The following is a 23,307-nucleotide window of genomic DNA, read 5'->3' as shown; positions in this document are numbered from 1 at the left end:
TAAAAAATGTGGTGCACATAGGAAGTTATCACTGTCAAGCTGAAGCTGATTTACAGCTGATTTCTGGCATTTGGGAGACACCCTTATCCAGAGCAACTTACAAATGAGCTGTTGAGGGATAAGAACATTGCTCAAGGGCCCAGCATTGGCAGCTTGGTGGTGCCAATGGAATTTATACTTGTGACCGTCCAATCCAGAGTCTAAAGCTTTAATCTCTAAGCTACAACCCTCTTAATTAGTCCTTAATAACAGCAAGTGCTTTAATTGTATTCTTGTGTCAATAATATCACTTATTACAAACAATTTATTCCGAAACTGTCCTTGCTGATTATTTGGTTTTACAGAAATGATCAGTGGGTGCATCTAGTTACATCTGTGATTTAGGTTATATGCAGAATCACTCAGATCTGCTGTACAGAGCATGTAACCAGAACTAAGAAACGTGTCATGTGCAAAATTCAGATATTGGAATAAAGATAAAAATCATAAATGGAAGACGTCAATCAGGGAAAAACAGACAAGAACCTCAAAAACACCACAAATTATGAAACATCACACTTTAATTTGATCATGGGACAAAAGCACACATCTCAACAATATTTCCTTAGCTGAATGTGATTTAACAAGACGATGTACAAACTGCCTGAAAAGATCCTATAAAAATATTAACACCACCACCAATTTCAAACCAATTCTTAAGCCATGACAGACAGGGTTACCAGGGAAAGTGCTAGTGTTTGAAGCCCTTAGAATGAGGAAAAAAAAAAAGACAGACAAACCACATTGTCCATTCAAAGCCCTGGTTTTGTTACAGTTTACATGATAAAGACCTGCAATCTGTTCTTTTTTGACCAAATAACACTTTGTTAATGTGGGGTGGGGTGGGGTAGAAAAATAATTTAACGTAAAGAATTGGATGGCAGAATACACCTGAGAATTAATAGTTCATCTTCCAGCCGGATGTTGTGACCAGGAAGCTCACTTCCGTTTGCGTGGGCTTTTGTCAGAGTCTGGCTTCCTCTCATCCGAGTTCTCCTTCCTGCCTCCTCGGCCGGAGGGACCGCGATTTTTCTCGGAGTGTTCGGTGTGGTCTCTGGATTTCTTACTCCTCTGTTCAGATGGAGCAGGCCTGGTTTTTACGCCTTCAGTTCTCCTCTTCCGAGAGAACAGGGCTTTGATGAAGAGGATGGATGCCACTGAGGCAAACAGGCTTAAGGTCAGAAGTTGTCCAGAAAGACCCTTGGCCTGGGTTTGGAGCACATTCAGAGCCTGTGAGAGAGGTGTGTCTGAAGCAGGCTGGACTGGAAAGTCCCCCTGAACACACAAACATCAGAGCAATTATAATAAACAGAACTTCAACAATTAAACAGCTGACATCAAAACAGGATACAATAAATATAGAAGTATAAAGTAAAAAAAAAAAGAAGTGGGTCAGAAAATGCTATTTTTATTGTAAAAATTTAGTGACTTAGTGCGTGATTAAATGCTGGCAGGGTGAAATAACTCTAGGGTGGTAACACTGACCTCACTTCCTGTTATGCCTCATCACGCCCAACCGTTATTATTCTGTACATATTGAAAACTCATTATGATCAGGATGAATACGATACCTTAAGTCCAGCCTCACTCAGCAACTCTTCAAGTGCAGGGTCCCCCAAGTGCACTGTGGGAAAGTAGTCCCTCACATACTGCCGTTTCCACCACGTCAGCGCGTCTGTTTTGCTGTACAATACAACAATAGATGTCTTTGAGTACAAAACAAAACAGGACTCATCAAAAAAGAAAAAAAAAGAAAAAGAGGGCTTCTAGTCAGTTTCATTAAAATCAACATGCTGGGAGGCAGCAGGTGCATCCTTTTTGTTTTTATATCACATATACATGACCTTAAAGTAAAATTCTTCTCTCTACCTATTCCAGGTTAATAAGAAGGAACCAGAGCACAGCCATGATACACACCCCCAAAGCAAAAAGAGCCCATGCTTGAGGTCCCACCAATGCATGGACTTGAACGCTCAATCTCACCCAGAGCCCGAACTATTGTAACCCTTGTGTACTTCAATATGCAGCCTCAATGTGAAGGTGAGAACGTGGTGCTCGACTCACCCGTTTTCAGGAGTTTGGGTGAAATGGTAGTGGTAGACCTTAGCCCTGATAAAAGCTGGAGGTTTGGAGCTGAAGGGATACTGAGCTTTATCCACCTGCAGCAGATTCACCACTGTAGCAGAGTAAAAAAAAACACACAAAAATCACACACTGTTAATGGAAAATAATTGCCTTGAGCGAAAAGCAACGCTGCTTCATGCTGGGCCGCATCCCATCACTTCTTTAGTATTTGACTGTAACAGCACTTCCTCTAGTGTTTAATTATTTAATTAATTACTAGTTGTGGGTTTTTTTTTTTTTTTTTTTTAGGTTTATTGATACAAAATGTTTTTTTCTTCTATATCTTCGTGTTAGGTTCGGCAAATTGTGGCTTCGAAATGTTATGAGGAATCAGTTTACGACTACATAGTGTCAGTGTCGTCCAAATAAAAAGGACAAAAGTGAATTAATTAAATTATATATATATATATATATATATATATATATATATAGATAGATAGATAGATAGATAGATAGATAGATAGATAGATAGATAGATAGATAGATAGATAGATAGATAGATAGATGAATGAATTCACAAAATAAATATAAAAAAAAATAATAAAAAAAAGAAAACAAAAATAAAATAAACATTTTATACAGTATACCAGTGCACAAGATTCTACTTTTCAGAGACAAAAAAAACCCGAATTATGTGCATTGTGGAATATTATATAGCACTGATATAAACCTACAATAGAAATATAAGTGAACTAAACTCCATTAATCTGCGATAAGAGATTGATAATAAGTTCTGACTTCTGGAGCGTGTGGTAGCGTCTGTGTGGACTTACCGTCCTGGTTGCCCTCCAAAAGGCGCTGGATCAAGCCTGTAAACCAGAGATTCTGGTCGTGCATTTCTAGAGCAGCTTCCCACAGCTTCCAGTCTAGCCGTGGCTCATAAGGCCCAAGAACTGCAGGAACTCCACTCGTAACACCGGGCTTATACATGGAGCTTATCTCCTGTAAGACATATATAGGCAGATTTAAGAGTGAACAGAAAAGACACAGAGCCGGTCATGATATCATGACTACTGGGAATAAAAGAAAACCTAAAAAAAGAGAATCTAGCAAAAAAGCAGCTTTAGACAATAAAGTCGAAAAATGAAGTGATCTAGTTGATTTGTGAACCACAATAACAAACGTTTTCCATAAAAATATTTTACAAGAAGTTGAATTTCCTGATGTCACTCAGACTGATAAACAGGTATAATTTCAACAATGCAAAGGAGTCATTAAGTCCTTACTTTACAAGTCAAACTCTTTCAGCCCAAAATATCAAACAAGTCTCAGGTCAAGAATTAAGTCACTATTTACGAGCTTTAATATGCCTGAGGCTTTTCTACCATCGTAACGCGGTCAACATGCATCAATTGCAATTTTTTATCAAACTGTCCAATCAGCTGTCTGACAGCTGTGCTCATGCATATTTAAAATTCTTTAAACCCTAAAAGCCGAAAGCAGAACATTTATTGAGTGATCTAAAGAGGCTGTTACCGCCCAGGTTTTCTTATCCGCGCTGCCTTCGATAACGATCTCGGGCCGTCCTGCAGGAGGAATCATTCTGTGCTGAATGCCGTATGAACTGACGAGATGAAACTTCTCTACAGCTTCAAAGGCCTCCCTCACCTCAGGTAAGAGCTTACTGCTGGACATTCCTGCCAGCGCAGTGTACGGGACCTTAAGACACACAAACACAAGATAAATATATATTTATTAGTAAATAGCAGGCTCGCTTTTGAACGGCAGAAACAATAATTTAGTATTTTTTGCTGTCTTTTTTTTTTTTTTTTTTACCTCCTTTCTTTCCTTCCTTAATGCCATGGCACCTTCTCTGGCTACGTTCATGGTGAAAGTCAGGTTTAGATATACAAAAATCGAACTAAAAAGTGTAAAAACCTTACGACTAAATTCGGATTAACTAGAATAAAAGAAATTAAAAAGATTCTCAAAGAGGTAGAAGTATTAAAGTCCAGCTAAATATGTTTAATGGACATTGGTTTCTGACAGGATGGACCCTTTTCAGGATTTTTCGTGTCTGAAAATTAAGACACCTCCGACCAGATATGGAGGAAATCTAGAAAAAATACAGAACCAAACGTATACCGTGCACAAGAAAGTACACTTAAAGCATGCATATGAAGAATAGTGCACATAAAAGCAAAGTATATTTTCCTTGATGATTCTATTCTAGTTCATTAATTTATTTTTTTTTTTTAGAAATGATAAAGGTTTAAATCGGACAGCAAGCTTGAAGAAAAAGATCATCTGTATTAGTTACGATTTCAAGCTACCTTCTTCTATGGTGTTCTTTCTATTGAAAAATATTATGTACAGCAATTAATTTTTAAAAAGTGTATACGTGAAAGTTTCTAATATCAAAAATTCAGCTGAAACAAATAAGTGTGAGTCAAGAAAAAAAATCGAGGGGTTGAGGGATAGTTAAGCTGAGAAACGATGAGGTTGAGACGGATGAATGGATACAGGGAGGGATCGCTCTCGAGAAAGAGTAACGGATGGATGGATACAGGAAGGTAGAAAAGAAATAGATGGAAAGATCCATTCAGCATTACGCTGAGATAGGAATTACTGTTGTGAAATGTGGGAAGGGATCATGGCCACAAATTAAAAAAAAATACATAAAACAAAATGAACATTGGTATGTTTTAAGATTTACATATATTTCTGAATATTTACGTACAAGGCTGAGGGTGAAAACCCCTAAAGTGGCAGCAGTGAACGTGGCCCACTGGATGAGCGCCCACAGCTTGGCCAGGATTCCTCGTAGATACCAGCACCTAAGAAAATCACAGAGCGAAGAGATGTCTGCAATTACTATACAATTCTTACAACCCCCATGATCAGCTTTAGTTTTTTGTTTATGTAAATGATGATAAAAAAACAAAACAAAGGAGGTCTTACTTAAGCAGGGCAGCTACAACTTCCCAAGTCAGAGAAAGCACTCCGATCCAAATGCTAGGAAACTGGATCTGGCTCACAAACTCGTTAAAGCTTTTTTGGGAAAAAGCTGTAAGGAAGAAAAGCAGAAAGCAGATTTACAGGAGTTAAACACTTCAGGGTATGTTGGGTTCACCACTGCTCAGGGATAGACAGATCCTTTTACCTGCTTAGATCTGAACAGATGGGTTGAATGGTGCTGTGGTGGACAAACTAAGCTGGATAAAGAAGGATGATTGGCTGAAGGATGAAGGTGTTCTAGCATGAAAAACTATTCTACTCTCCCTCTGGTCTTATAGATAGATAGAACTTTACAGCATTTCTTGCTGTGTACATGTGCTATGGAATGGCGGTCATTTTACAAATGATAAAGGTTTAAATCGAACCTTAATGCTAATCTGTAATTAATTTAGATTGTGTTCTTCCTTATTCAGTCATTGCTTTTACCAATAGCACCCCAGTCACCATATGCATTTTATTTACTGCCTATCCGACAAGCTGGGTTTGCTCAAAAGCGGACAAAAACAGCCAATATCGTCCCGACCGTGAGAGGTATTTCCACCCTTTGCCTTTAACAGGCATTTATGAAGATTTGGTCAAATTTGGCTTCTATTTTACAGGCATTTTTAAACTTTTCTTTTTTTTTTTTTTTAACATTGTTGTCTTGCTGCAGGATTTTCAGAATTTGCTTTTAAACAAACTGCACATCAGCACATTTTTCTTTACCCCTCAACATAGACAACTGAGGCGACAAAAACTTTTGCACTGTAGCTTATTTTAATTTGAGAAGAAACTCAACGAGTGTTAGGGCGTTCGTGGGAAAAGCTTACCAAAGAAATATGTAATTCTGAACCAGTACAAAGAGCCTGCGTTAACATTTTTACTCACTCGGTTTAGTCGTCACAATCTTCTTTCCCCAATCGATCTCCAGCTTGAAGAACTTTATTACACTGAAAATAATAAGGAGGTGGACAGCCAGTCTGAAGAGAAAGTTTAGACTTGAGAGCAAAAACTGGCCCCAAGCTAAAAAGACACAGAAAGGGAGAAAGAAAACTAAATGTATTGCAGTGGAATTGCAAATCCAGCACTTATCATAACCACACACATTTTTATCTACTTAGCAAATTCAGTCAAGTACACGCTTCATTCACAGTCAAATCGTACTCTTAGTCTTGGCCTTTTTCTTGGGGACTGGTGTGCAGTCGAACACCTCGTCGTCCAGCAGAGAGAAACTCAGTGCAATGGTCAGCAGGTGGAACAGACTGCAGCCACCCAAGAGGATGTTACACAGCTGGAGAACCACCTGAAACACACGTGTGCACAGAAAATAGAATGACATGACACATAATGGCCAAAAATAACTTAGAACTACCCAAGATTCCTCATTAAGCAAGAAATAAATCCTTATATGATGTCATTTTGCCACTGATGATGTTTGTATTAATTATATTACATCATACTTTTATCCATTTCTAGTAACAATTTGTTTGAAATGTGTAGCATGTATGACGTACTAGTATGGAAAAGGCGTTAATTCTTAATCCACGAACAGGAATGAAGAACATAAGTAGAGGAACGGCAATCTCAACTGCCAATATGCAAACTGCTCCGAGCCTCGACAGCCAATTAGGAAGCTGATAGGCGTACCAGGCCAAGGGGGTGGGGCTAGCTTGGGTGTCATAATAGCGACTCAGTGCTGCAAAATAAACAAGTGAATCGCTCGAAAACCTTTTGAAAACAACAATTTAACCATATCTTGGGATTTTTTTTTAGTTCGCCAAATACACCACACCTGTGAGGTCCCACCAGCATGGGTCACCACTGGCCAGCTTGCTCACTCCAGTGCAAAGCACAAGTCTGAAGAGCAACCAGCGGGTCAACCAGAAGGTCACAGAATCATGAGGAGCACTGGAGCGTCGCAGGAAACCACACGGAGCGACCAGGAAAGCGAGGAAACCTGCCTCCAAGAGAAGGCTGTCCCTAAAAAAATGAGAACATCCTTTGTGAGGTACAATTAAACCATTATGGAAAACATTCATGTGAGAAACGGTTTCTAGGTATTTAAAAAGAAATTGGATTAAGGTTATGTTAAGCTTTATGTGACACTCGGGTGAAAGTGAAGTGACAGCACATCTGTCCATACAGTTATTTTTACAATTATTTCACTATTACAATTCACTCAGATCATGTAAAGCACTCACCACTCTGAGGTAAGAAAATCCCCCCCAACCTGTAAAAGAACAATCGTCAATTAGTGAACCGTGAATGCGACATGGCTAATAAATTTTTCCCTAAAAACATGGCTGAGGATCAGCCCAGACATTCAGGTCAGCAGGATTCACTTCCACCTCGTGTGCAGTTATGCACCACCAATCATGTGAGAAACGTGGGTTATGCATGTCATGCAGATATACATCTGTGCATGCTTTTGCATTACCACAGCAGTGTTACACAATCACACTTTGTGTGGATTATCTTTGTTAGCTCAACCTGTTACCACAGTTTCCGCCATAAGTTGAAAAAATAAAATAAAATGCCATAAAGTTGTTATTGTAAAAGTTATTTAAAAAAAAAGCAGCGCTGGGGTACAACACAATAAAAGTAACAGCAAATGATATTCCTGAATTACTGTGAACACCAGGACCAAAACAATAGTGACCAAAAAATATATATAATTAATACTCCCAAATCATGGTAGATAGAAAGTTCTGCATCGTGATACACATATCTATGTTCATATTTAATGGATTATAAACAGGAAAGGGTGTATGAACAGAAACCTACAGTGTACAGGGAAAGATAAAGCACCCAGAGGCACAGATAAACCAGACTGTCTCTCAGGCCACTCAGCAGCACAGCTCCAAGGCTTAGCAGCCCCCCCAGGAGGCAGATGAGCTCCAGACCCTGCTGAGGACCGATGCCCAGGGATGGAGCCAGCCACAGGAGGGACGGGGTCTCCTGCAGCTTCTCCAGAAGAGGTATATCTGCTCTGGGTAAATGCACGGGCTTTACACCATTCTCCCCATATAAACCTGCACACACATGTGTAATGACCTTAATGTATGTACATCATCACATGGCATAGAATGCTCAAATTTTAAGTAACAGTCAAAACAACAAAAACAATTGTGGGATCAGTTTGTTTGCGTCAGTAAATTAGGTAAATTCCAACTCTCCCAAGCTCCCTAATAAAACACTAATCTTGTGTATTAAAATGTGCTAAAAAACAATTATTAAAATGTTTGTTTTTTACATTAAAAATGAATTCTTAAGTGCGTTTGCAGTTATTTTTGCTCGTATACCTACATATGCACATTTCTAATTATTATACTTGGTTCTGTTTCACAGTAGTCTAATGGAAACTAATGCAACCGAGAACAGGCAAGTACTAAGGATGTCGAAAAACACCACATACTCCTGGAGGATCGCTGTGGCACCCTCGTGGTTGAATAAGAACATATTCCACAAGCACAAAATCTAGTGGAACATCTTCCCAGAAGAGTGGAGCTTATTTAACAGCCAATATATATTCCAATCAATATTAAATTCCTCCGACTATGCTAAACCAATCAGACATTTCCGCACCTCTAAAGTAATTAATATTCAGTACCGTTCCATCCAATGAGGTTCATCTGGTCAAAATTATTTTTTAATGTTAAGGGCCACATTTCCAACCAAACACAGAGTTTATCTGTATGAAAACAACCAGAATCGAACAACAAACCTGAAAACCCAATTTTGAAAATGTCCCACACTTTTTGTTTTCCTGCAGTCACATTCCTCGAGTTAATCTCAGGCGAACACACAATAACCAGAAAAGATCGACTGAACAAATAGGTTGTGCAATAACAAGTGTGTACGTTTTTCAGGTTGGTTACAGAGCGAGAATATACACGATGGTGTATTGGTTGTAGTTTTCCCTTTATCTGGCCAACATGCCTTAAGCTACTTCACCTTTGCACATTTAACTGCAAACATTTTCTGAATTATTCATCGTCTATTACGGTAAAAAAAAACTGCAATAATGATCTGGTTGATGGGATTGTATAGCTAGATTAGATCAATAGACTTGGCTCATGGTGAATTCTAACCCCGTCTTTGCATTTTGGTTCTCCCAAACATTTAACACACCTAAACCAAATATCTGGCGTTCATGACTGCTTAATAGAAGTCATTTTTATCGCCGTCATGAGAGATAGCGGAAAAACATGGGCTTTCTGAAGTCCCTGAGGAGCACTTTGACCACACAGACTGCCCTATCCCATTACTCTGATTTCTCCCATAGACATTATAACTTCCTATGATTTTAGACTTCCTCTGCATTAATAATTCACCACAGAAAAGGAAATGTGCACAATGGTAACGATCAAGGCTTACAGCCTCAGCCGTGTTGTAAACGTTGCTGGATATACAACAACCAAGCTTAGTCGAACGTGCTGCAACTTGTTGATGACAAAACCAGCAACAAGAAGTCGGTTTGCAATTCTACATAATAAAGCTTAGTGCTTCCTGTTAGAACAACTATACTGATATTTCATTAATTAATAATGTCTTCTCCCAGCTGCTTTTTTTGCACTGTACATACATGCATTCATCAGAGGTGTAAAGAGTACCCGAAAATCATCCCAGAGTACCTTACTGCAAAACTTACTATATTATAAGTTCAAAAAGTTACCGATTCCATCATGACTGGAGTAGAAGTCTTAGAACATTTGATTTCATCAGCACTTGAGTATTTTACTCATATTATACAAAAGCTCAAAGATGCTCTAGTTCTTAACACCAGGACACATCATGGTGAAAAGCCCAAAACAGTTCATTTGTGAGGTTTTATTTCCTTTAAACAAAGATCAAATTACACACCTCAACATTGAATTAACCATTAACACAACAATCTCAACATGCCAGAATGAAACAAAGATCAAATAAAACTAAAGAAGAAAAAGGCGATGTAGGAAAGCAATCTCTAAAAAAGTTAACAAAAGTAATTACCATATCATGAAACAAATTAAAATATTGTGGAGTAAAAAAACATATACTAAATCATTAAAATAGTTGAGTAGAGAGTAAAAGTTGCTTATATAGTCGATTAGAAGCAGAAAGTAGTTAAAAAAAATTTAAGTACAGTAACGAAGTACATTTACTCATAATTTACATGACTGGCATACACTATATGGACAAAAGAATCGCCTGAACAATCGCATCCTTTTGTCTTATTACTTATCGGCAAAATAACAGAAAATTGAGAATTTTTTTTCAATAATCGCACAACCCTAGTATTGACAAGATACAAGAAGCAGTGATTTGAACTTGTACAAGAATAATGCAGATAATGTTCGTTTGCCACGAGAAGTTGTGTTGTACATAAAAATTTAATTAATACCTTTTGTATAACATTAACTACACAATAAAAACTTCCTTTCAGGTTCTCGCATTAGGGGTCGCCACAGCAGATCATCCGTATTTATCCGGGCTTGGGACCGGCACTAAGGGCTTGTGTAACCCTAATGGCTGGGTTTGGTTTCCTGACCAGGAATCGAACTGGGACCACGGCGGTGAGAGCGCCGAATCCTAACCACTAGGGAACCTAACACAACATTAACTACACAATCTAGCTGCTTAATAATATCAGATTGTATATTTGTGAGTCAGAGCGCATGCTCTTTCAAAAATCAGGCCGGGGGAAGGCATTTCTTTAAACCAAACGTCTTTAAACATTCTTTAGTGATTCCTATGATCCCACAGCAGTATTAACCATACAACCTATTTTGTGTAGGCTATTTTTGTGATCTTGTGCCATTATCCACACTTGTGATGCCCACTGCACATGCAAAATAATATCAAGCCAGTTTGCTCTTTATTGTACAAACATGCCTTGAACTGCTCCTTTTGCTCAAATGAGATATTTACAGTGGGCAAGTTTCAGCTCTCAAACAAACACAGATTTAATCGAAGAAATGTTTTGAATTATTAATAGAATATGATGGTGTAAAAACACAGAAATGATGATCTGGATGATGGGACTGTGTAGCTAGAGCTTAGGCAGTGTTGTGAGTCTAGATTTTGGACTTGGTGAATTCATACTGAATTCAATCTTGGTCAAAAGGATTTTTAGATCTTTTTTAATCTTCTCAACACCTAAACCAAACATCCTGTCTTCAGAAATGTTTAGAGGTCATGTGAATGCTTTGTTTCATGAAAGACATGGGCCTTCTGGGTCCTTGAGGAGCACTTTGACCACACAGACTGCTCTAACCCATTACTCCAATTTCTCCCATGGTTATCATAACTTCCAACAATTTCCGACTTTCTCTTCATCAATTATTCACCACGGAAAGGAAATGCGCACGATGTTAACGATCAGGAATTCCGACTTCCTCCGTGCCGTTAATGTTGCGGGAATACAGCAACCAAGCTCAGTAGAACATGTTTCGACTCACTCATGACACAACCAGCAACAAGACGTATTTGGAATCAAACATAATTAAGCTCAGAGCTTCCTGTTAGAACGCTAACAACTTTATTGAAGTTTCTTTCATTTGTAGCCAAAAGTTTGTGGACAACTCAACAATTACATCCATACGTCATGTTGAATCTTCTCTTACTGATTTAGTCCTCACTGCTTGCTCTTATAATAATCTCCACTCTTCTGGGAAGGCTTTCCAGGCTTTTTCCATTTTTGAAGTCTGCCTGTGGTGCAAAGTGATCAGACTATTCCTGAGGTCAGTAGATCTCTGTGCACAGATGCCCCATAATGCTGGAACAGATCTGGGCCTTTTAGATCCATTGAATGAAACAGTAAATGTTACAGCATACAGACACGTCTTATACAAGTACCAAAAAGACTCTGCAGCAACAGATTAAAGAAGAACAAAATACAAGTGGGATGGTCAGCCATGCGTGAACTATTTTGGCGATATCATGTGTGTGTGTGTGTGTGTGTGTGTAAAAAAACATAGCAATACTATTGGCAATGGCATCTTTAAGACTTGTATTTTTAAACGAGATATAAGGACTGGAGATGCAATCTGAACTTGGGCAGGAATTGTGATAATGGGAAAGTTTGCAATTACACACTTGCGGGTGTGTACATTGTCACAAATCAGTGTGCATCAGATACCTCGCAGTAAAAAGGCTGCATGATTGAAACCTGCTGGAAATTATATGATATAATAAATGATGGAGAGAAAAAAATCTGCAACCTCAACAGGATTAAAAATACACACACATACATTTTATATATAGATAGATAGATAGATAGATAGATAGATAGATAGATAGATAGATAGATAGATAGATAGATAGAAATAGATACACACGTATATATACGTGTGTGTGTGTGTGATACACACATACGTGTGTGTAGCCCGACCCTAGACCAAATTTTCCACCCTGTCCCCCTCCCCAACGCTCGAGGATGACGTCATCGTCCATTCTCAATGATGACGGGTCATTTTGCTAGGCGCGCGTGCAGTTTTGCTTTAGAGGTCGCAGGCGCTGGGGTTTGTAGTCCATTTTATGATACGGAATAAGATTTATAACGCGACTGGCTGTTTAGACGGAAATCACGCTTTCTAATTCGGTTTTATTCCATCCCGCTTTAATTTCTGCAGACTAAAATGCGGGTAGAAAAAAACTAGAAAACAATCAATTACAGAAACGCCATACTGCTCGATGCACTGTTGCACGCACGAGTGGAGTGAATGAGTCAAACTCACGCACTTCCACCCAACAACAGCACAATCAGGACACGCGGTGTGAGTGAACGAGCGCCGCCGCCCAAAACCCCGGAAAAAACTGCCCTCGTGCACAGCAGAGTCTCAATTCCTACCTGGTATCTGGATGTAGAGAGACGCAAAGGCGAATAAATAAATGCCCGCGATGCTCCACAGAAACATCTGACTCGGAACCTGCACTCCCCCCATTTGTGCGAAAATAATGCTTAAACCCCGGGACGAGTTTTTCCGAAAGAAAGAGAGACGTGGATTTCTTCTCTTTTTTTCTCTCTCTTTCGGCGCGTGAGCGGGAAGTCGCGTTTGGAGTGGCGTGGAAGCGCGTGGGTGGGGTTTATTCGGCACATGGGGCACATGCGCGTGCAGCACGAGCAGCAGCAGTGCCACGCCGATGTCTGGTCGTCTGCAAACTCAAAAAAAAAAAAACAACCTCGAGCTCAAATGCAATGTTTGATTTAGAAAAAAGAAACAAAAAAATCTTTGGAGAATATAATATTTTATAAAACTGTGTGTGTGCAGTCAAGGGCGTGGTTTAATGGGATGTTGATTCCCACCATAGCCTAAAGAATGGCTACACGAATTTCCCACTTTTAAGGGAATACATTGATCAAGCAGAACAATATGACCACCTGTCTGATCTTGTGTTGGTCCCCCTTTCGCTGCTAAAACAGTCCTGACCCATCGAGCATGATCATCTTAACAGAAGCTCGTCTGTTGGACCGGACCACACAGACCAGTCTTCACTCCACACGTGCAACAATAAGCCTCATGACCCTGTCCATTCAACACTGTTCTTCCTTGAATCACTTTTGATGGATACTGGACCATTGCAGACCAGGAACATTCCACACGAGCTGCAGTGTTGAAGATGCTCTGACCCAGTCGTCTGGCCATTGCCACAATTTGCTCCTTGTCAAACTCACCCAAATCTTAACACGTTGCCCATTTCTTTCTGCTTTTAACACCAAACTTTAAAGACAAAATATTCCCTTGCTGCCTAATATATTTACTTCATTCGTAGATTCGCTTCAACTGTCATAATGATACACCTGATCGACGTAGTGATTTGTAGTTCAGTGTCAAGATGTTTTCAATCAAGAGAAGAACGTACACACTGTTAGACTTTTTTTTGTTTTTTTACATTCAATTTATTTACTGATCCACATCCCTAATTTACACTCCTATCATCTACTCTTCAGTCAATGTAACTTCATTTAGACTGTTTGCAAAGTAATGGTGAGTGTGTTAGAGAAGTGAAGAAAAGAGTGCAGGCAGGGTGGAGTGGGTGGAGAAGAGTGATAGCAGGAGTGATTTGTGATAGAAGAGTATCTGTGTGAGTGAAAGGGAAAGTTTATAGGACTGTGGTGAGACCTGCGATGTTGTATGGTTTAGAGGTGGAGCTGGAGGTAGCAGAGCTGAAGATGTTGAGGTTTTCGTTGGGAGTGACGACGATGGAAATGATTTTATTAGAGGGACAGTGCATGTAGGACGTTTTGTAGAAAAGGTGAGGGAGGTGCAATTGAGATGGTTTGGACATGTGCAGAGGAGGGACTTGGGGTATATCAAAAGGAGAATGATGAGGATGGAGCCACCAGGAAAGAGAAAAAGAGGAAGGCCAAGAAGGAGGTTCATGGATGTGGTGACAGAAGACATGCAGGTGGTTGGTTTGAAAGAGGCAGATGTAGAGGACAGAGGGGTATGGAGACGGATCCACTGTAGTGACCTTTAATGGGAGCAGCTGAAAAAAGAAGCTGCTGCTCTAGATGTCATCAAAAACAAAGTGGTGATTCTGATGTTTCATTCAGGAGTTGAAGGCAAGGAGACCGAACAACTTTGTACCGAATGTAAAGCAAGATTTCACTGTCATACCTTCACTCTCTGATGAGGGACAGGACGGCTAATCAGTAATGTTAATCATCAACAAGCAAGTTTAGCTTGCTAACACTCGGCCCTATCTACCGCAATGAACATGGGCTGAAACGATTTCGCAAGTAATTCGATAAAAATTAATCGAGGCAAAGCTTTGTTTAGTCTATTTACTGTAACTATACAGTACACTGAGCACTGTGTTTCCCATGGACCATTATTACTGCCACACAAACCATGATGGTCAAGTTCAGATACGGTTCACTTCGCTAATCCTAAAACTGGCTCAGAGAAGGGTTGCACAGTGTGATCGCTTCCTGTAGCACTCCTGCTGAACGAGTCTTCTCCAAAATGAGCTCCACAGTTTTATAAATGAATCATGGAGGGCATGTTTCTTGTCCTATTTGTGGCATTGCTGTGACATCAACAGTATCTATTGTTCAGAGGCATAACACTGGATTCTGTTCCCTTCTTTATTAGCTACAGTTATTGAATATGTAGCAGTACTGGAGTTTAAAAGATGTAACCTGTTATATTACCTGTGACTATTGTATAACTTTAGAAAATGTCACAGGTTGTAGGTCTTATGATTAGATTTTAATCTTCTAACAAAATATATTGAACTAATGGCTTATTTTATCAAAAAGGGGCCTCTGTTTTCCCAGAGACAAACTAAAAGAACAATGTAATAAAATAAAGCCATAAAAAATGACTTCAAATTCAATAACATTAGAAAAATTTGTGTAGCCAGAACTAATATTTTGCAACATTCTGTGTTAGTGTTCAATACCCACAATGATGTTTGACTGCCTGCATAGAGGGACAGTAGAATTAGGCCTCTTCATCTATACCTAATGAGCACTTCAGCAGCACTGTAGTCTTTTAGGCTTTCATGTTTTCTCACCTCATCTGTAGACACTGTTCCAACAGATACAATTTCACACTAATCAGTTCACAGATTGTTAATTAGATAAACTGGGTCTATAAACCAGAACCATGCACCAGCGTGTAACTGCACTGCATTTTCTTAAATTTCTGAATATCTGCCATGTTGCCCTGTAATAGAGTGACAACCACCAACTTCACAGGAACAACAAATACAGCAACAGTCCAAAATCAGATTCAATATTTGAGTAAACTTATTTAATGCATTTTAGGATATGTTCATTTAAGGACCACTTGTCATACTCCAAAACATACAAAATTAAAATTTGCATTATTTTCATTGTCCTTCATTTTCCATAATGTCCGTAATCCAGGACTGGAAGCTGGACAGACTGGTAAATATGGCTGGTTTCTTTTGATCACAACGCTTAAGCCCCAGTGCCATCATGCCAGCCAGATAGTATTGCCCATTCTTTTGGCACAAAAGTGGTGCACCAGCATCACCCTAAAAAAGAAAAACAGGAGGTTGCTTTCAGTAATATGAAAAAAAAAAAAAATCCATAATTAAAATGTCCTTGCTGACTTGTTTATTCTTAGCAAAGATGAACTTAATACCAGGCAGGATGATGAGGCAGCAGGTTGTGTACACAGTAGGACAGTGGAGCTGAAAACCTGACCCCAGCCACTCCAGCAGGCCTGCTCAGGTAGTGGACTCACTCGGGCCTGATACAGAATATCGGGACTCAAGTCCGCTAACAGAGACAGAAGATAAGGTTAGTCTAAAACTACATGAGGCAGAGGATATAAAGGCCATGCATGTTTGAAGCAAAGTTACATACATAACCTTTTATAACCCCATCCTGTTGTCACACAAAATGAGCTTTGATCAAAGGTCAAGTCTTCATCTTGGATACAAGCTGGGTTTACTGAAGATCCTGGAGGAATTTAAAATCATAATTAAAAAGGCCAATATTGTCAAGGGTAGAGGAGGTGGAGGTTTTCAATCCAACTAAGCAGCAGTCACAGCGGATTGGCTAATGACAGCCAAGATAAACTAAACAGGTGGAATCAAGTAAGGATTGTTTGACTGCAATGAAAACATGCACCTCGACTATCCCTTCATAGATAAGATTAGACAAACCTGTTCCAGGATAACGGTTTCTAATCATGGTCTTTGAGTACATGCTGTCTGTTCCATCTTTGCAAACAAATCGAGGGGGTTAAGCTGGACCTGGTCCAACTCCTCCTTCAAGCACAACCTTAACTTGCAAGAGAATTTTGGTTCAACTCTGCTTCGGTAGAATCAGTCGATTGGGTTTGATTCCATCACATGGATTTAGTATTTCGGCAGCATTTCTTATCCTGCACATTTTACTGTTTTTCCACAAACTAGATTTAACAAATTGGACTAAGTGGATGTGTTTGAACAAGAAAAATACCAAAATGTACAGACCAGGGTGTTCTCCAGCTCCAGGGTTGGAAACCATGGTCTAGGGTGTGGTATCGTACCTAGTGGAGCTGGAACACTCAGGTAAATGAGGGCGAGGTCATGCAGTGGAGGGAAGCTGCCATCATAAGGCTGGCTGTAAACTTCCTTGATTGGCACTTGCTGAATTTCCATCGAATTGAGATCATGAGCACCGAGCACCACCATATCTCCAGCTCTGCAGAAACAATCAATTAAAATCCTCAAGTAGAACCAATTTGTTAGTCAAAAGATACTAAAATGCACAAAAGCGTTTGCACATTATATACGTTATAATAAAAGTTGGCACATGCTGTTTTTGTTGGCTTACTCAGCACGACAGTGGCGTGCAGTCAGAACCCAGCGTTCATCAATGAGGGTACCGCTGCAGTAGTGAGTGCCTTCGCTTTGCAAGCTGACCTGCCAGGGCCAGGAGTGTGGACACACCTCAGTCACGTTTACCAACCTCATCTCACCACTGGCAGAGGACTCCAAACCTACATAACCTTGATCCAGTTTGCAGGGTTCCACCTCAGCCTTGCCACAGTTTTTCACTTGCATGAGGGAGAAAAAGAAATTCAAAATATTGCAGATTGCAATAAATATTTTAACCAGCTCAAAGTTATTGATCTGTCCAGCCTTCCTGGCAAGTCTATAAAATTATCCCATACTCACATTGCTTGTAGATTTAAACCTTTGCAAACTTTTAGGTTTTTAATCAGTATAAACTAAAACTAATTGATTACTGATTTGCATGAGGAGTGAAATTTCATTGGCAGTAAGAACAGCTAGCTTTTGCAATGTACCTTCTGAAGAAGCTTCCATTACTGTACATCAAACCTAACTGCATGTACAAATTAATGTTTTATGCAAGGAATAGAAGAGAAATCCAACGACAAACTAGTCTAGGAGTCGAATTTTTCCTTTATGGCATAATACCCACTTTTAATAATTGTTCTTGAAAATACTGAAAATCTCATTTGGTATTATATGGCATTGCATGAGGTATTGTACAAATTATTCATTAAGTGTAGTCCTTTGTGTTTTGAAATCTTTGCAGAATAAATAAGTGGCTTACCTGTACCAACATTGGGATGAGCCAATTGTGTTTTTGCTACACCCCCCACCAGGATAAAAATAAATAAAATACAAATAAAACATTAGCACATTACAGGCATAACTTTGGTGAAAAAGAGAAAAAATAAACCAAAAAACAACTTACCTGTTAAGTCCTTGAACATGTAATCAGCTCCAAGCTGACCTTAAGGTGAAAGAAACTGCAGTCAGTTACAGTAGAGGGGTGGTAAACCTGAATCAATCCACCCCTTAATACAATAATTATAAAGAGAAATGCAGAATAACAGAGCGCTGAATCAGACAGGAAAGCAAGAAACCCAATGAACAAGTCTCCTTTCACTTCAGCCACAGCCGCTCCACATCAAATCATCTCTAGCGAAAGCATCAATATTTACGCATTTTGCTAATGTAATCACAGGCTCATTTGAAATTAATGAAAATTGTGCACTTCTGCAAATCCTACAGAAAAAAAACAAACGTATAAATGGCTCATGAAAAAGCTTTAAAAGCTTTTTTCATGCTTTTTAAGCTGTTTTGGCAGACCTTTCCTCATGATTTCCAGCTTTTCAAAAAAAATTGTATATACATCTGAGGCCAAATCAATTTCTTCAGTCATTGTGGGAAAAAAAAACAAAACACAGCTATTAAATCCAAATACATTTGACCTTGTGCAAATTGCTACAGACGCGGGCTCTGACTAGTGCACTCTGACCATCCAGTCAAAGTTACTGTACATCTGCTAGATCGCCTCCGAGTGGCCAAGTCGAAAAAACTGATTGGTTGAAGCAACAGCCTTTAAGCAGCATGAAATGCATTTTTAAAGGCCTCTCAGCAGATTTTGACCCTGGCAACACGTGATGTGAAGACTGAAACCTGAATGCATAGAAACGCCAATGTAAACAGATATTCTTTGTAGCAGCCGAAAGAGGTGCTATGAAAAAGAAAAATAGACTACTGGGAATAATTGAATGCAAATGTCATTCATACGTTTTGTCATAATGCATATGATTCATTTGATTTCAAAAAATAAATAAATAAATAAATAAATAAATAAAGGCATACCATCCATTGTGGAATTTATCCATTGGATATATAAAGTAACTCTGGTGTAGACTCCTGGTTTTAGAGCACGAGCACAGCCCACACCCCAGCTAACGAGTCCGGCGACTTCATAGCGTGTTCCTGTGAAGCATGACAGAGGACCCCCAGAATCTCCCTGTGTAGAAGAACATAGTAAGGGGGGGGGGGGAAAGGGAATAAACAATTTTTACTGGACTTAGGTGGACATGTAAACATTGCTAAAATGTTAACATGTGAAATAGCACACATTGTATCCGTCTCATATACTGAAATATCCTGTACTGTACCTGACATGCATCCACACCTCCAGCCATTTCTCCTGCACACACCATCGAGGAATAGATAAGCCCTCCATATAATTTGATACAAGAATTAGAATCCAGTATAGTAACATTAGCTTCTTGTAGTCGGTCAGCTCGAGGGCCACCTGGACAGATAAGTGTGTCAAATGTTTGTTTAAAGCTTAACATATTGATTAAAAGGTTGTTGCAGTGAGAGTCACTCTGAATATTCTCCATCTGTATTTGTCTCAAAGAATGGATGCTAGAGAAGTCCTATATGCAATATATTATACAGCATTGTTGCTCAATTTTTGATTTGATTGAAAGTGACAAATTGGATGACAAAATTAACATTTTCATGCAACAGCAGCTTAGCTTAGTTTGGCGTTAAAATAAATGTTACTTCTAAAGTCCTTCTGACTCACAGACTACAAACATTTTGATATCAATTGGTGTATCGTTCACGAAAGGAGCCTCCAGTGCCGGCACATTAAGAGGTCACGTTGTGAGTTTTCCAACTTGGGAAACTTTACAGGATGGACAGCTTTTGGTAAAAGGAAAAGCTGGAATTGATGGTCTCAATTTAATGAGGGAGAGAAGGGATGCCAAGGGAGATAACATACATTTAACTTTATAAAAATTACACCATATAGTCTGATTAACATGAGTTCTTTTCAGCCAATTTTTCAAACCATATGGACATAAAAACTTCACTCTTCCTGCCTCATCTGCTTTACCATTCCCAGACTTCAAAACCATTAAACATCACCAATAAGCAGTTCAACTAAAATAGATGCACAATTTTCTTTTCCTCCTCATTTGAAAGCTACTCTGGGGTTGCAAACATTCACGCTAAACCAGGGGGTGTCCAATCAGGTTTTCATTCCAACCAAACAAGGGCCACACCTGATAGTTATTGAAAATGAAAATCATTCCATTTAAACAGGATTTGGTCAAATTTGGTGTCTACTTGCTTGGTTGATAAGAAAGCCTGCACCCACACCAGTCCTTTGTGGAAAAAACTGGACACCCCTGCTGTAAACTCAGATTAACTCGAGAAGACAGAAACTGGAGAGACACTTACTCTCAGTGGTGAAACCCCAGCCTGTAACAGTGCATTTATTCACTAATGCCGAGTCTCCGCTCCAGACGGGGATGGGCCTCACACATTCATCAAACATCAAAGGAGTCTGTAGCTTCAGCAGGGCGATGTCGTTCTCTTTGGTTACGCTGTTATAGTTCACATGAGTGATGATTTTAGCCACTTTGGCAGTCTGAACAGAAGGCAAGAGTAAATGAAAACAAAGGCTGATTTTTAGCAAGCTTTTATTTATAAAAAAAAAAAAAAAAAGTAGGTATATAGAAAGGACAATTGTAAAAAAAAAATACTAACAAGTCAACTTCAAAAACAGGAAGTAAACCCTAAAAAGAAATTTACCGCACTTTTCCCCCATGACATTAGCAAATTTCTAATCTCATACAATCCCACAAAGCTTTTAAAATAATCACATTTTAAAACGGATCCTAGAAGAGAGAACCAGTAAAACACTGATACAGTTTTGCCGTTAGAAGAGAAAATAAATAAAAACACCCAACCACTGTGAAAGAAAACGGATTAAGATGTGTATACTGACCTGTTGGCATGACTCGGTGTCATTTGTCAGATCATGCTTCCCAACCTTCACTGCCCAGTATGATTCTTGGGAATATCTGTCAATGGAAGCAGAGTGAACATCATTTGTTTCTCATAGACCACAAGTTCCAGCCTCTTTCTGAACACCATGAAAAATGTGGTGTGAAAGATGTGGTCACTTGAGTCATCAGTTTTGTGATTTGTTGCTTAAAAGTTTAATATCAGACTGATAACTGATGAGACGAAACTGCTCTAGGACCTCCATAATAACAAGTGAACCTAATACAGATTCAGATCAGAGCATCCCTACTTCTGATAGTTGTAACCGTTCTGGGTGAAAATAGAATCTATCCCAGAAATATTGGCAAGAAAGCCAGAGCGCCAACCATCAAAGCCAGTTTATTAAAGTCAGTCAACTAACTGGAGATTGGAGAACACCAGACAACCTGGAGAAAACCCATTAATAAATCAAAGCAGACCCTGAGCTAAGAGACATTTCTCATCACCATCCTACCCAGGTAGCTTGCATCCAAAGAGTTTATCCCACATCGTACAATTTGCAAATTCTCACTACAATTCAGCAAATTCATTTGAATTCTTGCAGCTTGCATTGAGATACATTTACCGTCTGAAACAATGGGCAGCTGAGACAATCCAGTACTGGTCGAGAACGGCTCCACCACAGGCTGGTATGTTGGCGAAAGTCAGCAGTACCTGCCAAGGCCAGGATTGAGGCCATGCCTCTCTCCCACCAACAATCCGTGCCTCTCCCTCCTCCACATTAGTAAAAGTTCTCACACCTGCTATGGCTTAAAAATTACACAAAACAGACTTAACTTATATATTAATTATACTTTAATATAGATATAGTATACTTGAATTATACCATATTCAAGTATACAGTTTAAAAGTTAAGCTGAAATCATACCACTCAGCTTCTCATCTGTGGTTCCATTATAATCCTGGGATGATAAGGATTCATTCTTCAGTGTGAAAAGCCGTCCAGCTTCAATGTTTACAGAAAGAGAGGGAGACAAAAAGAAAAATATTTTAATGATGATCTGGTTTTCCTCAAACCTGCTCAAAGGCCTCAGTATAAACCACAAGCGAATGAAAAGCAGTATACCAAAACTTACCATTTCCACAATTGAGCAACATGAAGACAAGAAATGCACCAAAAAACATCACGTTTCCACTTAAAATGAATATCATAGCTTTAAAAAAAAAAAAAGAAGCCATAAATCACCAAATGAACCAACTGAAACAAGCTAAGAGAGACAGAGAAACCTCCAGTTTTAACACCTGCGACCAAATCAGCACTAATTAAAGTCAATCAGTGGAGGAGCAGTTCTAGCGTTTCGCCACAAGGAGGCAGCAAGGTATCTAATAAGCACTTATGGGCTATATGACTCACTTATTGATTCGGTTTTTTCGATTAATCGTGCTTGAGAATAAAATGTGTTTGCATGCCTGTATCTACTGAACTTCATGAATTTCTGATGAAAATAAATTTTGAATGTATGTAATATTTCATTGTCATTTCTCGCATTGTCAGGAACTGCTTTATCCGGGTCAGGGTCATGGTGGATCTACCCCAAAATCTACCCTTGGATCAGAGATCAGCCTAAACCAAGCACACTTCACGCACTCATTCACACACGGGGGCAATGCATCTTATCCAATTTACCTATTGGCATGTTCATGGGATTTGGGAGGAGACTGTAGTACTTGGAGGAAACCCAAGAAAACATGGGAAGAACATGCACAGGTCCTCTACACAGGTAGAAACCAAAGCTCAGGATCAAGATTCCTGCACCACCCAGTTTTGTAGTCTGCATTCTTACATTCTGATTTAGCAACGTGTTTACAAAGTAGGAAGCAGATACCATTCGTTGAATTAAACCTTGCCAACCCAACACTGACTTCCTATCATATATTCATAACATCTTTGTGCTAATGAACGTCTTGCACCACCACCGTGTTTCATAATGGCTTTTTTCGGGAAGAAGTCAGTCTACTCAACACACTGTCTCCAAACCACCCACATGAACTAGTCAAATACCCCCCAAAGCCTTTCATGGTGAAACCATCACTGCACACCTGTACTCTGCAATACTGACATGCCACTTTTTACCCAATTATTTATAGTACTATGTGGTTTCTTCCTGAGTAATTATTACATACTTT

The 23,307-nt window shown here is 39.3% G+C and overlaps 2 protein-coding genes and 1 long non-coding RNA gene across 3 annotated transcripts; all 3 read right to left on the bottom strand.

Moving 5' to 3' along the window:
• Positions 1 to 542: 542 nt before the first annotated feature.
• Positions 543 to 13,240, bottom strand: lmf2b (lipase maturation factor 2b). Its single transcript, XM_083527752.1, has 14 exons — positions 12,932 to 13,240; positions 7,885 to 8,132; positions 7,302 to 7,330; positions 6,893 to 7,080; positions 6,615 to 6,796; positions 6,265 to 6,403; positions 5,989 to 6,123; positions 5,065 to 5,170; positions 4,844 to 4,940; positions 3,640 to 3,822; positions 2,937 to 3,105; positions 2,104 to 2,215; positions 1,611 to 1,722; positions 543 to 1,314 (listed from the first exon to the last, which is right to left on the bottom strand). Exons 1-14 carry the CDS (start codon positions 13,023 to 13,025, stop codon positions 979 to 981), a joined length of 2,130 nt encoding a protein of 709 aa, XP_083383878.1. The 5' UTR covers positions 13,026 to 13,240; the 3' UTR covers positions 543 to 978.
• A 2,587-nt stretch (positions 13,241 to 15,827) lies between these two features.
• Positions 15,828 to 21,949, bottom strand: ovch1 (ovochymase 1). The gene is made up of 12 exons (XM_083528738.1): positions 21,746 to 21,949; positions 21,122 to 21,197; positions 20,572 to 20,761; positions 19,494 to 19,633; positions 19,189 to 19,342; positions 18,272 to 18,310; positions 18,128 to 18,163; positions 17,381 to 17,603; positions 17,094 to 17,248; positions 16,424 to 16,519; positions 16,200 to 16,336; positions 15,828 to 16,089 (listed from the first exon to the last, which is right to left on the bottom strand). The coding sequence occupies exons 3-12, from the start codon at positions 20,666 to 20,668 to the stop codon at positions 15,922 to 15,924; spliced, it is 1,245 nt and encodes a 414-aa protein (XP_083384864.1). The 5' UTR covers positions 20,669 to 20,761; positions 21,122 to 21,197; positions 21,746 to 21,949; the 3' UTR covers positions 15,828 to 15,921.
• Positions 21,950 to 22,064: 115 nt separating this feature from the next.
• Positions 22,065 to 22,562, bottom strand: LOC310719268. Its single transcript, XR_014531424.1, has 2 exons — positions 22,257 to 22,562; positions 22,065 to 22,126 (listed from the first exon to the last, which is right to left on the bottom strand). It is a non-coding gene; the product is annotated as an uncharacterized lncRNA (long non-coding RNA).
• Positions 22,563 to 23,307: the final 745 nt, after the last annotated feature.

The sequence above is a fragment of the Silurus aristotelis genome (genome assembly GCF_946808225.1).
Source record: "Silurus aristotelis genome assembly, chromosome: 24".
NCBI classification, from domain to species: domain Eukaryota; kingdom Metazoa; phylum Chordata; class Actinopteri; order Siluriformes; family Siluridae; genus Silurus; species Silurus aristotelis.
Note: the sequence above shows the minus strand (reverse complement) of the source record. Positions and strands in the feature narration are given on the sequence as shown.